The 17,330-nt window shown below is 39.8% G+C and overlaps 1 protein-coding gene across 2 annotated transcripts in view; it reads right to left on the bottom strand.

Moving 5' to 3' along the window:
• Positions 1-10,797: 10,797 nt before the first annotated feature.
• LOC120316073 (PDZ domain-containing protein 2-like) overlaps positions 10,798-17,330 on the bottom strand; it is a 55,865-nt gene continuing 49,332 nt past the window's right edge. For both annotated transcript variants that reach the window (XM_039361256.1, XM_039361257.1), the window contains exons 18-19: positions 16,779-16,913; positions 10,798-16,255 (exon numbers count right to left, since the gene is read on the bottom strand). In XM_039361256.1, coding sequence (XP_039217190.1) covers positions 16,089-16,255; positions 16,779-16,913 — 302 coding nt within the window. In that variant the 3' untranslated portion in view covers positions 10,798-16,088. The remainder of the gene's footprint in view (positions 16,256-16,778; positions 16,914-17,330) is intronic.

Here is a 17,330-nt window from a genome sequence, read left to right as displayed (position 1 = left end):
TGGAAGCAGATATGGGATAAACCAAAGAAATACAACAAGGATGCGGCTTGGTTAAAAGAGGTGGAGGCAAATAAAACAGAAGTTGAAATGAAAGAACTAGTAATAACAACAAAAATGGTAGAAAAAAGAGCAAAGAAAATCAAAAATTGGTCAGCACCAGGTGAAGATGAACTGCATGGGTTTTGGTTGAAACATCTAACTGTTATACACCCACTCATTGCCAAGCAGTTCAACAATATACTACAGGGAGGAGAAATTGAAAAGTGGCTAACAACTGGGAAAACCTACATAATAATGAAAAATCCAGCAAAAGGGGCAACACCAGGTAACTACAGGCCAATTACCTGCTTACCAACAACTTTCAAATTACTAACTGGTGTAGTAGATGATGCAGTGCAACAGCATCTAGTTGAAAACAATCTCTTTCCACCTGAGCAGAAAGGAAACCGCCCCAACAGCAGAGGAACAAAAGATCAACTCCTAATAGACAAAATGATCTTGGAAAAACTGCAAGAGAAGGAAGACCAACCTGAATGTGGCATGGATTGACTACAAAAAGGCATTTGACTCTCTGCCACATGATTGGATAATAAAGTGCCGAGAAATAACAGGAGTCAGTAGAAACATCAGAAAATTTGTGCAAAGATCGATGGCACAATGGAAGACACAGTTGCAGATCAATGGTGAGAGGCTGGGAGAGGTTAATATCAAGAGAGGAATATTTCAAGGAGATTCATTATCACCATTACTATTTGTTATTGCACTGTTTCCTCTGTCAACAATACTGAATAACTCAGGACATGGCTATCAAACATCAAAAACATCTGCCAGACTATCCCACCTCCTTTACATGGATGATCTGAAGCTGTATGGAAAAACATCATCTGAAATAGAATCGCTGCTCAACACTGTCCGTATATATAGCCAAGATATTGTAATGGAGTTTGGCTTGGACAAATGTGCCACACTTACTATCAAACAAGGAAAAATATGAAAACTGAAGGAATCAAGATGCCCCACGAAAATAACATTAAGAGTCTGGATGAGGAAGAGTACTACAAATACTTGGGTATCCTTCAAGCTGACAACATCAAGCACACTGAAGTCAAGAAAAAGATTAGAGGTGAATACATCAAGAGAGTGAAGAAGATCTTAAAATCCAAAATCAATGGAGGAAATACCATAAAGGCAATCAACACCTGGGCAATTCCAGTCATTAGGTACACAGCTGGAATAGTGGACTGGACTCAAGCAGAACTAAAAGCAATGGATAGGCAGACCAGAAAAATAATGACAATGAATCATGCCCTTCATCCACGCAGTGACATTGATAGACTTTATCTACCAAGGCAAATAGGTGGGCGTGGAATGCTACAAGTACATCAGATGGTTGAAGAAGAAAAAATGGCTTTGGAAGAATATCTGAAGAACAATGATGAAGATGCACTGAAATTAGTATATCAGGAAGGCTTACTAACTACTGGAGAGACCAAACTGGCCTACAAGAAAGACCAAATGAAGAACAGAATAGAGGCATGGGAAGACAAAGCACTACATGGCCAATACATGAAAAAAATAGCTGGGAAAGCAGATAATAATAAAACCTGGCAATGGCTAAGAGCAGGAAAATTGAAGAAAGAGACCGAGGGACTAATTCTGGCTGCACAAGACCAAGCCTTAAGGACAAATGCATACAAAGTCAAAATTGAGAAGACAGCAACAGACAGTAAGTGCCGCCTATGCAAAGAAGCTGAAGAAACAGTGGACCACTTGGTAAACTGTTGCAAGAAGATTGCACAAACGGATTACAAGCAGCGGCATGACAAAGTAGCAACAATGGTGCATTGGAAGATCTGCAAAAAATATCATTTGCCTGTAAGCAAAAACTGGTGGGATCATAAAATAGAGAAAGTCATAGAAAATGATAAAATTAAACTGCTCTGGGACTTCAGAGTTCAAACAGACAAGCACCTGCAACATAACACCCCAGACTTAACAATTGTCGATAAGAAAGACAAAAAAGTCTGGATAGTGGACGTGGCAGTGCCTGGAGATAGCAGAATAGAAGAGAAAGAACTGGAGAAGATAACAAAATACAAAGACCTACAAATAGAAATAGAAAGACTGTGGCAAAAGCAAGCAAGGGTAGTACCAATAGTCATAGGCTCCTTGGGTGCAATCCCAAAACAACTGGAGCACCACTTGAACACCATTGGCATTGACAAATTCGCTATTAGTCAATTGCAAAAGGCGGCCTTACTAGGAACTGCTTCCATCCTGCGACGATACCTGTAATACCATCAAACATCCACATCTGCCTATCCCAGGTCCTGGGTAAGGACTCGATAGGTAGACAAAATGCCAAATCCAGTCTGAACATCTGGCTGACTGTGCGATGATCGATAATATTAATATTAATAATAATAATAATAATTATTATTATTATTATTATTATTCATCGCACAGTCAGCCAGATGTTCAGCTTGGATTTGGCATTTTGTCTACCTATCGAGTCCTTACCCAGGACCTGGGATAGGCAGATGTGGATGTTTGATGGTATTACAGGTATCGTCGCAGGATGGAAGCAGTTCCTAATAAGGCCGCCTTTTGCAATTGACTAATAGCAAATTTGTCAATGCCAATGGTGTTCAAGTGGTGCTCCAGTTGTTTTGGGATTGCACCCAAGGAGCCTATGACTATTGGTACTACCCTTGCTTGCTTTTGCCACAGTCTTTCTATTTCTATTTGTAGGTCTTTGTATTTTGTTATCTTCTCCAGTTCTTTCTCTTCTATTCTGCTATCTCCAGGCACTGCCACGTCCACTATCCAGACTTTTTTGTCTTTCTTATCGACAATTGTTAAGTCTGGGGTGTTATGTTGCAGGTGCTTGTCTGTTTGAATTCTGAAGTCCCAGAGCAGTTTAATTTTATCATTTTCTATGACTTTCTCTATTTTATGATCCCACCAGTTTTTGCTTACAGGCAAATGATATTTTTTGCAGATCTTCCAATGCACCATTGTTGCTACTTTGTCATGCCGCTGCTTGTAATCAGTCTGTGCAATCTTCTTGCAACAGCTTACCAAGTGGTCCACTGTTTCTTCAGCTTCTTTGCATAGGCGGCACTTACTGTCTGTTGCTGTCTTCTCAATTTTGACTTTGTATGCATTTGTCCTTAAGGCTTGGTCTTGTGCAGCCAGAATTAGTCCCTCGGTCTCTTTCTTCAATTTTCCTGCTCTTAGCCATTGCCAGGTTTTATTATTATCTGCTTTCCCAGCTATTTTTTTCATGTATTGGCCATGTAGTGCTTTGTCTTCCCATGCCTCTATTCTGTTCTTCATTTGGTCTTTCTTGTAGGCCAGTTTGGTCTCTCCAGTAGTTAGTAAGCCTTCCTGATATACTAATTTCAGTGCATCTTCATCATTGTTCTTCAGATATTCTTCCAAAGCCATTTTTTCTTCTTCAACCATCTGATGTACTTGTAGCATTCCACGCCCACCTATTTGCCTTGGTAGATAAAGTCTATCAATGTCACTGCGTGGATGAAGGGCATGATTCATTGTCATTATTTTTCTGGTCTGCCTATCCATTGCTTTTAGTTCTGCTTGAGTCCAGTCCACTATTCCAGCTGTGTACCTAATGACTGGGATTGCCCAGGTGTTGATTGCCTTTATGGTATTTCCTCCATTGAGTTTGGATTTTAAGATCTTCTTCACTCTCTTGATGTATTCACCTCTAATCTTTTTCTTGACTTCAGTGTGCTTGATGTTGTCAGCTTGAAGGATACCCAAGTATTTGTAGTACTCTTCCTCATCCAGACTCTTAATGTTATTTTCGTGGGGCATCTTGATTCCTTCAGTTTTCACTATTTTTCCTTGTTTGATAGTAAGTGTGGCACATTTGTCCAAGCCAAACTCCATTACAATATCTTGGCTATATATACGGACAGTGTTGAGCAGCGATTCTATTTCAGATGATGTTTTTCCATACAGCTTCAGATCATCCATGTAAAGGAGGTGGGATAGTCTGGCAGATGTTTTTGATGTTTGATAGCCATGTCCTGAGTTATTCAGTATTGTTGACAGAGGAAACAGTGCAATAACAAATAGTAATGGTGATAATGAATCTCCTTGAAATATTCCTCTCTTGATATTAACCTCTCCCAGCTCTCACCATTGATCTGCAACTGTGTCTTCCATTGTGCCATCGATCTTTGCACAAATTTTCTGATGTTTCTACTGACTCCTGTTATTTCTAGGCACTTTATTATCCAATCATGTGGCAGAGAGTCAAATGCCTTTTTGTAGTCAATCCATGCCACATTCAGGTTGGTCTTCCTTCTCTTGCAGTTTTCCAAGATCATTTTGTCTATTAGGAGTTGATCTTTTGTTCCTCTGCTATTGGGGCGGTTTCCTTTCTGCTCAGGTGGAAAGAGATTGTTTTCAACTAGATGCTGTTGTACTGCATCAGCTACCACACCAGTTAGTAATTTGAAAGTTGTTGGTAAGCAGGTAATTGGCCTGTAGTTACCTGGTGTTGCCCCTTTTGCTGGATTTTTCATTATTAGGTAGGTTTTCCCAGTTGTTAGCCACTTTTCAATTTCTCCTCCTTGTAGTATATTGTTGAACTGCTTGGCAATGAGTGGGTGTATAACAGTTAGATGTTTCAACCAAAACCCATGCAGTTCATCTTCACCTGGTGCTGACCAATTTTTGATTTTCTTTGCTCTTTTTTCTACCATTTTTGTTGTTATTACTAGTTCTTTCATTTCAACTTCTGTTTTATTTGCATCCACCTCTTTTAACCAAGCCGCATCCTTGTTGTATTTCTTTGGGTTATCCCATATCTGCTTCCAGAACTGCACTGTTTCTTCCTTGTCAGGTACTGACTGATTCCTTGCAGTTTCTCCATTGATGGATTGGTAGAAACGTTTCTGATTGGATTGAAATTGGAGGTTCTGCCTATAGTTTGCAATTCGAGCTTCATATCTACTGATTTTCCTGGCTATAGCTGTTATTTGTTGCTTTATTATTTCCAGTGCTTCCTTGATCTTCCTTGTTTCTAAGTGGTATTTCTTGATTAGGTATTCTTTGGTCTTCTTGTTCTTCAGCTTCTTTTCTTTCATCTGTTCTAGCTTGCTTGCATGTGATCTTAACTTGCTGATCTTATTTTCTAGTCTAACCTTCCATTTTTGTGGTGCACTGTTTGTTTGTTTTTCTTTTTTGTTGATTTTACATCCCAGGTATTCTGTTATAACTGCAGCTGTGCTGTACATTAGTTGGTTTGTTTCTTGCAGTGAATTGGTGCTTATACTTGCTATTGCAGTATTTGCATCTTTTAATGCTTGTGCTAGCTGTTTCTTTGGAACAAGCTTCAATGCAGGCAGCCTTATTCTGTTGTTTTTGTGCTGTTCTAGATGCTCAATTATTCTTTGTTTCAATTCTTTTATTTCTTTAGTTAGAGGGTTTTGTTCTTCCTGAGGAAGAGGTGCCTGGTTTCCAAATGAGAACAGTTGTATATCTCTACTGGATTCTTTCACTGCCAACTCCCCCTGGTTTGCCTCTACATTCTGAATTACTTCTTGTAAGGCTTTGATTTCTTTGCCCTGGGTAAACCTTTGCAGTTCGTCCAATTCTGTTTCTGTAAATACTTTATTTCGTGTTATAAATCGGCGTTGATCTGCTAGTCTCTGTTCTGTTATTTCTGATTCTGGATGTTGTTCTTTCCAGAACTGGTGCATTCGTTTTAGATATCCTCGTCTTGTTGGACTTGATCTGTAGTAACAGATCATTATTTCTTTGTTTTCCATCACTGTGTATCTGCGACGGGTAAACACCTTTTCTTCCAGTAGTTCTGCAGCTGCTGGCCCTGGTTGCTCAGCCAACAGTCCTGAGTCCTGTAACCCATTTTTCACCAGATATCCAGGAACTCCAATATCTAGTGCGGACCTTGTTAACCCGGGCGACGTCCGAGCCGGTATGGCATTCTGAAATTTACGTCTCACCATATTTTTTATGGGAGAGACACTCTTTGTCTGACTCCTCTGATGAGACCTGTCCAGTATGGTTGAACCTCTGGCATAGCTCTCATCTTCCTCAGAGTACACAAGCCCCACAACCACGTCAAGGTAGTGCCTCACTGGGGGTTATTATTATTATTATTATTATTATTATTATTATTATTATTATTATTGCCTCCACCTTGCAAATGCTCAGCCCCATAATGTTTCTGGCTATTGGCAGTGCTGGTTCAAACTGCTAGAATAGTTCTGCAAAACCTGAAGAGCCACAGTATTTCACTTGCAATGTTGAGGTTAATTTATTGGATTATGGCAACTGTGGCGAACCTATGATATGGGACAAAGATGACACCCAATATTTTGGGTGACACGCCAGCATTCATTAGCGCCTGACAATAACTATTCTCAAAAGCACGTCTCATTCCTTTCTGATTTTCTTGTGTGATTTTCATTCTTGCATGGCCTCCAGACTCTCTGGAAGTTGTGAGAGACACCCATGCTCTCAAATGGCCCCTGGAGCTTCTTAAAATCACCTGAGAATGGGATGTGGTTTTATACGCTTTTCGGAGGCTGCAGAGACCTTGGAAGAGTATTCGCTGAGGCTGCACCAAGAACAAGGTCTTGTGTAACCCGGAGTAGTCTAGAACAGTGATCCCCAATCTTTCTGGCTTGGCGGCCCAATGAGGGAGGGAGATGGGATGGTTCTGTGTGAGTAGCAGGCCTGTGCGCTCAAACGAGCAACCACTGCAAGCAACCACTGCTTATATAAATGGAATTTTGCGCATGTGCGTTTGTCTGCTGCTCACATGGCCCAGTTCTGAATGGGCTGCGGCCTGGAAGTGGGCCGCAGCCCCGGTGTTGCGGACCCTTGATTTAGAGTAGACTATTAGGGACCTGCCCTAACAGATCAAGCAGTTTAAAGTGTGTTGGGAAAATTATATTTTTCATACTTGCAGGTTTCTGTTAATATAGCCTGACAATAAAGTAGAATTAGTTCATCTAGTTTTGTTTCCTGCCTGGTCTACAGACATCCCTCGATTTACAACCAACAATTGAGTCCAAAATTTCTGTTCCTAAGCAAGACAGCTGCTAAGCGAGTTTTGCCCCGTTTTACAACCTTTTTTTTGCCTGTTAAGTGAATCACTGCAGTTGTAAGTTAGCAACACCCAAAGGTGCTTTTTCAAGAGGCAACTGGATTTTCTTATTTTTCTTTGAAGACGTTTCGCTTCTCATCCAAAAAGCTTCTTCAGCTTCTTCAGTCAGACTGAAGAAGCTTCTTAGATGTGAAGCGAAACGTCTTCAGAGAAAAACAAGAAAGGCCAGTTGCCTCTTGAAAAAGCACCTTTGGGACAACTATGACCTGGATGACTGAGAATCCCCACAGACAAGTTAGTAACACAAGTTGTTCAGTCAATCTGGCTTCCCCGTTGACTTTGCTTGCCAGAAGGTCACAAAAGGTGATCACATGACCCCGGGACACTGCAATCAGCATAGATACATGCCAGTTGCCAAGCATCTGAATTTTGATTATGTGACCAGGGGGATGCTTCAACGGTCGCAAGTGTAAAAATGGTCATAAGTCATATTTTTGGGCGCTGTTGTAACTTCAAACGGTCACTAAATGAGCTGTTGTAAGCCGAGGACCAGCTGTATCTGGGAGGGCTGACCTATCTGCACTGTAGCTTTGATTCTTTCCTAGTTATTCTTGTGAGCTGTAGAAATGACTCAAAGGCCACATGAACAGGATTGTGGTTGAATGGGAGGTTTTGTACTGCAGCCACAACATAAATGACACTTTAGTACTTGGTTTTTTCCCATTGCGTTCTACGTATAGAAAAAGAAATTGAAATTAAAACAGGCAATAACTAGCGTTTCTGTTGTTAAATCTGCTTCCTGTATTTTTTGCCTAGGGCCTAGGCCAGGGGTAGGCAATCTTGGCTCATTTATGACTCGTGGACTTCAACTCCTGGCTGGCTCAAGAATTCTGGGAGTTGAAGTCCACGAGTCATAAAAGAGCCAAGGTTGCCTACCCCTGGCCTAGGCGCAAAGTTAGGGACTGAGAGGAGAAATTGCCTTGCTATCCAAATCCAGCAATCTTTCTCACATACCACAGGTTCTAATGTTGTGTTGCAATCATCTGTATAATCTGTTACGTTTTAATAATCTGTGGTCAGCTTTAAACACATGACTACATCTAGTTTTGTAAGCTTTTTGAAAATGCATCAGAAGCTGTTATGATTCTCCCCACCCCCAAAGAAAGCAAAGTGTTAGAAACCAAAGTGCATTCGTGGTTAGTGAATTGATGAATGCCAATTTGGGTTGCAAGAATCAGGAAAATGCCACCCTCTGGGGTTTGTAAAGTGCTGTAAAATACTGTGAAAATATTGTGCAATTGCTGGTCTTTCCCCTCCCCCTCTTTCCTGTGTCCAGCATTTCATAATGACATCTCTGCTTATGTGAATGAATATATAAATAATACGCATGCTCTGAAATCTGAAATATACTGTTTAGATAAATAAGCAATACAAAGAAAACATCAGAAAGCTCCAAATAACTCTGAAATGTGAAATAACAAACTATAGTCTATGGAGATTCTCAGTCATCCAGGTCATAGTTATCCCAAAGATGCTTTTTTTGAGAGGCAACTGGACTATCTTTTTTTTTCATTCCCTACCATCCAGTCAGAGCTGAAGAAGCTTTTTGGATGAGAAGCAAAACATCTTCAAAGAAAAAACAACAAAGTCCACTTACCTCCTGAAAAAAGCATCTTTGGGATAACAAAATAGTCGTCCCCAAATAATGAGGAAATGTAAATAAGTAGTTAACAAGTACTTAGTGTTAACAAAGAATTATTAGACAAATTCCATTTTGGTTGACCTGAAGGATCAAATTATGGACAGATCATTGTAGAAATGATCTATTGTATGATAGCTAGGAGTTGAAAACTAGTTGATGGCACATAATCAATTAGCATAATTATTAACATTTAATTATCAGCACTCTGCTTATGTTCAACAGCATAGATGAATGCAAATCTCCAACAGCGTACAATACATTAGAAAATAGTTGAAAAGTTGCTGTAAGGTTGAAAAAGTGTTTCTGTTCAAATGCCTGGAAGTTTGAGATATATTGTTAAACCAGAACTGCAAAACTGCTTCAATCGTGCCTCTTTGCTACTGTATGCAATTGTACCTATATGTTGCTGTATCTACTGCCACCTAGTGGGTAAACCGTTTCCTTTTATTCTCCCAAAGGTGATTTTTCAAGAAGCAATTGGACTTCCTTTGTTTTTCCTTGAAGACGTTTCGCTTCTCATCCAAGAAGCTTCTTCAGTTCTGACTTGCAGAAGCTTCAGTCAGAACTGAAGAAGCTTTTTGGATGAGAAGAAAAACATCGTCAAGGAAAAACAAAGTCCAGTTGCCTTTTGTAAAAACACCTTTGGGACAACCATGACCTGGATGACTTGATAATCTCCATTGACAATCTTTTTCTTCTGTTCAATTGCGTCTAATATTCAGACACCACCTGGACAAGTCCTTGTAGTTCTCTTGGCAGGTTTTTCCCCCCAGAATGTTTTGCCATTGTCCCCTTCCTAGGGCTGAGAGTGAGTGACTGGCCCAAGATCACCCAGCTAGTTTCATGCCTAAGATTAGGACTAGAACTCACCATCTCCCAGTTTCTAGCCTGATGCCTTAACCTTTACACCAGACTGGCTCTCCATTTTTTTTAATCCCTTTTTTTCATATACAACTCAAGTTGGTGAACATACCTAATACACCTTCCTCCTCTTATTTTCCCTACAACAACAACCCTGTGAGGTGAGTTGGGATGACTGACTGACCCAAAGTCACCAAGCCTGATTTGTTGCCTAAGGTGGGATTAAAATTCAGTCTCCTACTTTCTTAAAACAAATTGAGAATATTGAATGTGTATAGAAGGTCCTCAATCCTTGTTTGCTATTCCCTAGATCAAGGGTAGGCAACCTTGGCTCTTTTATGACTCGTGGACTTCAGCTCCCAGAATTCCTGAACCACCATGGCTCAGCTTGGAAACCTCTCCCTTTCCCTTCAGCATGGCTGGCTCAGGAATTCTGGGAGCTGAAGTCCACGAGTCATAAAAGAGCCAAGGTTGCCTACCCCTTATCTAGATTATTATATCGACTGACTTTTTTTAAAAAAACAAAAAAAGTTTTAATAAGAGGTAAACAAATTGGGAGCTAACATGTTTCAAAGCAAATACAATTTACTGCTTTGCAAGAATAACCTCAGGTCTTCTAAAAGCTCCACTAAGATAGTAGAAATATCAGAGGTGGGGTGGAGGGAGAGTTAATTTCCAGGTAAAATACTGTGTTTCAGTGGCTATACCTTGAATATTGTTTGAATCCAAGCCATGATATCCTATAGCCCAGAGTTCCCCAACCTTCCCGGCCTTGAGAATGGGCAGGGGACAGGGAAAGGGGATGGTTCTGCGTGAACGGCTGGCAACCGTGTGCACAAGCGCACAGCTCCATTTGCACGAGCAGCATGTGCGTGCCTGCCACGCGTGCAAATGCAGCACACGTGCACACGCTCACCCGCAGTCCATAAATTGGGGATCCCTGCTATAGCCCATGCTTGATAAGTTAGCATATTTTCCAAACCTAAGCCACTATGATTTAAACAAACCATGACTGAGCAAATTAAAGTTTAGCACAATGTGTGAACATCGTAAGATGAGTCACATGTTGGAAAATAAAAATTAGGTTCAAGATTCCTGCATTTCAACACAAACAGTAACCCAGTAAAGTAACATTATTATTTATTTTTAGAAGTCACTAAAAAAATTGTGGTGAAACTGTTTTTTTTTAAAGAGATGCTCATTCAGACAATTGGAGTAAAGCACATTTGGAAAGGTACACAGTCTACGTCCATTATTGCACTTATCTTTTTACAACAAGGCATTTAAAAATAACCTGAACACAAAGGACATATTTATAAAAACGATTGTGTTAATATACAACATCGTACTGGAAGTAATGTGTTGCAGTTAAAAAAAAAACACTCACACAGAATTGTGGCCTGTTTCATACAAGAGGCAGTGGTGTTGCCAGGAGAAGTCAAAAAAGTAAAGATGGCAGCTGTAATCACACCAAGCCCTGCCCCTTTTTTTACACGAATCAGGTATTTTAATTGTGTGCTTGGGAGGCCATTTTGACTTTTTTGACACACACCTGGGTAAGAGGGGGTAGTAAATTTATGTCTGGGTGGCTAACTCTGAGATCATCCATTGGGAATCACATAAACGTTCCAAAGGTAGAAATTAATCTGCTAAGCACCTAGTTTGCTCTCTATAACCCATGAGATGTTTACTGTCTCCTCAACTATGGTGTGATTTTGAGTTCTCCCATCTTTCCATTGTGTTACTGTACAACTCCCTTGCTCAATTTGTTCCTTACAAGGTGCCACTTTCAATGACACGACAAATATATATTCCACCCAGTTTCTGCGATATGCTAATTTCAGATCCACTAATTCAAAATTATTATTATCAAGCTGACAGCTCATCAGTAACAGGGATAGATAATTGATGTCTAGAGCAAGGTAAAAGACAGCATAAAAATAAAATTAATCATACATTTTAAACGATATTCATTTTTTCACATAATTAACTTGTGTGTCTGGAGAACAGATGGACTTACACAGTCTGAATACATTCTGAATACCCTGGTCATGATTCCAAATTAATATTTATAAAATTATAATACATTAAGTTCACTTTTCATGTATAGATTAAGTGACTGATGGCGAAGTTGCAGACAAAACATCTTAATTTAAAGATGCCTTTATCCTAGCAATTCTGGAAGGAAATACCAGCATGCCAACCGTGCAATGGTAGGCAATGTATCAGCCAGTGCTTAGATTTCAATTTTGCTGCCTACTAATTTAATGTTATATCAGCATTACATACTACCAGAATCCCTTTGGCCATATTGGCTACAGAATTTTGGTATTTGTAGTTCCTATGCTTCTGCATGGCACTAATTTTGGGTAACTCACTCTTAACAGGAAAAAGAAAATGGAAAGAGCAAGCTGAGGAAGATTTACAGATGGCGATTCATTTCTGTATAAAGATACAGGTAGTCCTTAACTTACAACCGGTTGCCTAGCAACTGTTTGAAGTTCAGATGGACTTACCTGAGGAAGGTACTTATTATCTGAATGCGAAGTTCTGATGGTCAGACCCCTCCTCGGTCATATGACCACACTTCAAGCACCCGGCAACTGGGGTACATTTACAGCCATTTGTGGTGTCCAGAGGTCACATGAATGTATTTGATGATGGTTTTTTTGGAAATCAGCATTGACTTCTGGGTTTTGGCAAAACTGGCCCCTAGGAAGCTTTGGGTTAGCTTAATGACCATGGTGGTCACTTTATTACTACGGTATTCGCTTAATGACTGCTGTAAAACAAGTCATAAAATCAAATCAGTCATGTGACCAATCTACTTTGTGACCATTGCAAATTACGACTGTTGGGGAAGGAGGCTGAAATATTTTACAGAAATGGTCTTTTATGCAAACATTAATGTGGAGGCAAAGATGGTTGGTTAAGCTCCCTTCAGCCTCAGATTGCAAACTCTGAGAAAAAACAAACTGAACCCAGAGATTCTGAAACAACAAACTTCTCCTTTGCAGGACACACCTCTCAACCATTGATTGGTTGCAGGGCCCCAAGCTCCACCTTCTGTTGCCTGCCTAACCAAGAAGGAAGGGACTGATGGTATAATGCCTTGCCTTGCCAATCCCATTAAGTGGCTTGTGTTATACTAAGTCCTTCCTGCAGAAAGTGAATAGGGCCGTGGAATAAAATTGTGCTAACGGGTTGTAATGATGATTTTGATAGACCTAGCATGATGGTGAGCTGTCCAAGGTCCTGGAAAAGATATGACTTGAGTTAGGGGCTAACTAGATCAAACGCTGAATGTTGTTACCAGCAAGGGTAAAGTGGTAAAGTGGATTGCAATCAATTTGCAATAAATCTCCATTAAATGCATTTTTTTTCCTGAAAGCACTTCTTGTAAATGCCCATATGGATTGGGGTCGTCTGTAGAGGTTTCCCCCAAAATCATGGAAGAGATTGTGCTTGTGCAAAGCCCCGCCTCTTTTTAGATACATCCTGATGCACCTAAAAATGAGGTTAGGGCTTGAATCACATTGGTTGCAGCTGCCACTTTGATTGTTTTTAGCCCCACCCTGTGAATATGTGGCTTCAAATAAATATACAAAATAAATCCACTCACCACAAGGGTGATATGGCTTGGTGTAAATGGTTTTGTCATAAATATAAATCTCATTTGGTGTTTAAAATCTGGAATTGAGGGTTTGATAGTGACATAGGAATTTAAGGCAACAGGAACAATATATATATATATTTAATTAATTTCCAATATTTGTCATTTCCTTGAAAACTAATCCCCCCTCCAATTTATTTTAGGATTATCATACCGCTTTGTGCTGATACCTGCCTCTCCCCAACCTCCCTTTCATTTAGCTCTCTGCTTAAAATAATTTCCCCACTAAAATGATTTGTCAGGCATGTGCTTTGACTATGTGTAGAAGTATTCAGAATTAGTGCATGTGATACTGTGATGAAGTGTGTAAATAAAAGTAATTTTTGTTCATTTTGAGATTGTGAACTACATACACATTTTCCACAATCTAGAGGGAACACGTGCAATCACACAGACTCTTTAACCGTCTATTTAAGAAACTGCTACCACAGAGGCACAAAAAACCTGCTAAAACCAACATTTTAGAATAGAATTGGAAGTTATGGCCATATAGAATTGAAATTCAGAAAACCCACACTTTCAGGCCCGGACTTGTAATTTGTTTTCTCTTTGTTTTGAAAGTCACAGGAGGTGGCAGCACCTGAGAGTTCTTCAAAAAGCTACGCAGATCAGACCTGGTGATGAGGAACACTGGAACTACAAGCTGTAGACTAGAATGAAAAGTCAAGAAGCTAAAAAAAACCCTTAGGAAGTAAAAATGAAGTGGGTAACAGCAAATGATTTCATACCATTGCAAAACAAAACAAAAAACAAAGGATACATGCAAGTAGTAATCAGGAATAGAGCACAACTAAAATAATCTTTACTTTCACAACTGAAACTGTCTTTATCAATGGTTTCTTCCATTTTATCTCAAAAGTATTGAATGCAATTTTAGGCAAATCAAGAATGCCTTTCTGTAAAAATGTGATCTTGGTTTACTGCCTTATTTTAATAAAGTGTATCTTCCTTGGCATTAGGAAGATGTAAGTTCTATTTTTCTAAAATTCTTCCAATTTAAATTCTAGAGGCCAATAACTGTGATTTTAGATGATAAACACTGAACATTATATCCCTACTAAACTGTCCTAGAAAAACAACCATTATTATATTTTCTCCCTGTATCTATTCTTCAATCTACATATAGTGTCACATCCAGGTTTGGTGATTTAATATTGACAGCTGAGACATTTTCATTAGCGCTCCCCAGGTCCTTGAAAAAATTCTTACCTCTACAATAGAAAACACATATTTTTTCCCCAGACCTTCTCATTTTTTTAAAACTAAAAGCATGCTGGACCCACAAAAGCAGCTGAAGTCAAAACTACCTGGTATATCTAGAAAACCCTTGTAGTCATCCATATTGGACAATTTCATCACTCAGTTTGATTTACAAAATGTAAAAATTTCAGACAGACACATTCAAATCATTCAGACGTTTTAAAAGACACTCAGGTTTCCTAATACATAGTACGTTTCCCAATAAATAGTTATCAGTTTACAAAATTTACGGCAAATACTTCTCTTTGTGATAAGAGTTTAAGAAGGACCATGAAAATGAGTTCATGGCTAAACCTGAGGTGTCCTTTGCGGGGCCGGTGGCTTCCAGATCAATATATGAAGCAGTCTTTCACCAAATCAGGCCACTGGTCCTTCTAAGCTGAGCATGTGCTGTTCTAGTGGGCAACAGCTCTTCCAGATCTTTGGCAAAATCCTTTTCCAGCTCTGCATGTTCTGATATTCAAGACGGTTGAGTTGGAGATGCCCAGAACTAAATCCGAGAGCTTCACCTTCAGTGAGCTACAAATGCTGGGAACAATAACCCGAAGTGATGGAAAAGAAGATACCAAAACTCTTCATTATAATAATAAGAAACCAAATGCAATCTCTCTCTCTTTTGCCCCCTGTATACTACCGAACTTTCCATAGAACCAATGCAAAACACTTCATTGTGCCATCTTTGGCATTAAAAGCAAAAGACACCAACAGCCATTGATTTAATTTATAAAATGCAGGGATTCTCTCTCCCCCCCCCTTATTGCTCTAGATTTGTATAGTTGGTATCAGCTATTCAGGCTACGTGGCAGGTGCACTTTGCACCCACTCCTTTGTAGTCTTCTCATATCTTATGTTCCTTCCCCCCAGTCCATGGGTGTACTGGAGAGAGAGGGGGGGGAGGGAGGGAGGGAGGGAGGGAGGGAGGGAGGGCAGACCATAAACCCAAAGCATTGCTTCTGGGTGTCAGTGGCAAAGATTGAGTAAGAATTCAGTAAGAAGAAAGTAATCTGTTGGGAAATTATGGCACCTTCCATAAGCATGGAAAGAAAGACACCATCTGTAAAACAAGAACACATTAAATCAATTCCTTGCTTAGGTCAGCTCCAAAGTTTAGGGGATTTATTGAAGATATCTCATTTTTTATGAACTGCTGCACCTCCTTTCCAGAGAGTCAGTGCAGACAATAGCCGCTTTGATGAGTTGCTAAGTTCTTGTTTATTTATCTTCTCAGTGAACAAGTTGATTGCAATTAAGAGAACCAAACTGTGCCCAGAGGCCCTCCAATGAGGTCTAAACATGGGGTAGCTGCCTGACCATATTGACTCTTGATACCAGTCTTGCATATGTATCTTGATGCTTCTCGACTGATTAAACCATTCTGACCTAGTAGAATAACATCCCAGATGCCACCATTCCAGCTCCTGGCAAACAAAACTGGTAAGGTTGTGCTCAAAAGGTAAGTGGAACTCAGAGATCGGGATCCGTCATTCTGGCGGCCGATGCTTCCTGATCAGCAGGTGAATGGGCCCCTCTGGGACAGATTTAATGATGTTCCACGCATCATAGTGCATGAGTCCAAGCAGGGATTTTCCTCCAATTGCAAGAATTTCATCACCCGCTTCCAGTTTTCCAGCTTGTTCAGCAGCACCACCTGTTGGCAGAAATATCAAAGTGCAGATTGGTAGAAAGACTGAAAAAATAAAGAAACACTATTTCTAGTGTTAAAATACAGTACATTACAGTTCATGTACAAAACCTCTATAGCTTATTTTCTTTGAAAGATGCATCGAGCATTTCTGATAAACAGGGTGACAATAATAGCATAGAGAAAGCAGATTAGGGATTGGCTGGTCTGTTGGGTGAGGTCTAGCAGGCTGGAATTTTGAACAGTACAAATATCACAAAGTGATACTGGGCTAGAAAATCCAGTTGCCTTGTGAAAAAGCATCTTCGGGAGAACTATGACCTGGATGACTGAGAATCTCCAAACATTGGTACTGGGCTGCGTCATTTTGTTAATGCTGACATAAATATTTTCTTCAGAGGAGATGGGTCTCCTTTTTATTTCTGCAAATAAATAAAGCCCATTCAGACTTGTAAAGAGGGCAGTGAGATTTCAGACTGTCTTTAACAGAGGAAAAAAAACAGGATTTTCAGAAAATTGTCCAAGTTACCTTTAAAAATTCTTTTGATGAACAAAGGTCTGTCTCCAGATACTGAAGCTTTCCCACCATCCAGGCTGAAACCCAAGCCAGCAGAAGTCTTCAAAAGTTCAACACAAAGGGCCCCATTCAGTTCCCCACTTGGACCTTTGGAGAGAAAAAAATTCAGAAAACTTGCTCTAATGACCAAATATAGGTTAATCACCTATAAGAGGTCATACCACAGAGAGCACAAAATAGGCTTTGACAATACATCAGAGACATGTCTAGTTCTCCAAATCTTTGGAAATTATAAATCATATTTTGCAATCTTTCCTTCCTCATGTTATTTATATTGTTTGAAATGGAAAGCGGACCATCTGAGACTTCTCTTTTTAGCTGTGGGAGCAGGGCTTCAGTGATGCTGTTAGAATACTTGAACTTGGATTATACAAATGCCTATAAATCTAAACGTCTCTGGAAATAAAATGTTCATATTTATTATCTGATCTGTAAACCAAAAGTCAAGAGCCACTGTCAGATTTCCAACTGTTCTGCGTGAAAATCTAGCAGTTCAGTTCTGTT

This window comes from Crotalus tigris, unplaced genomic scaffold (genome assembly GCF_016545835.1).
Source record: "Crotalus tigris isolate CLP2741 ecotype Arizona unplaced genomic scaffold, ASM1654583v1 scf7180000019225.73910, whole genome shotgun sequence".
Classification (NCBI taxonomy): Eukaryota; Metazoa; Chordata; class Lepidosauria; order Squamata; family Viperidae; genus Crotalus; species Crotalus tigris.
This window is presented reverse-complemented; position numbering and strand designations above follow the sequence as displayed.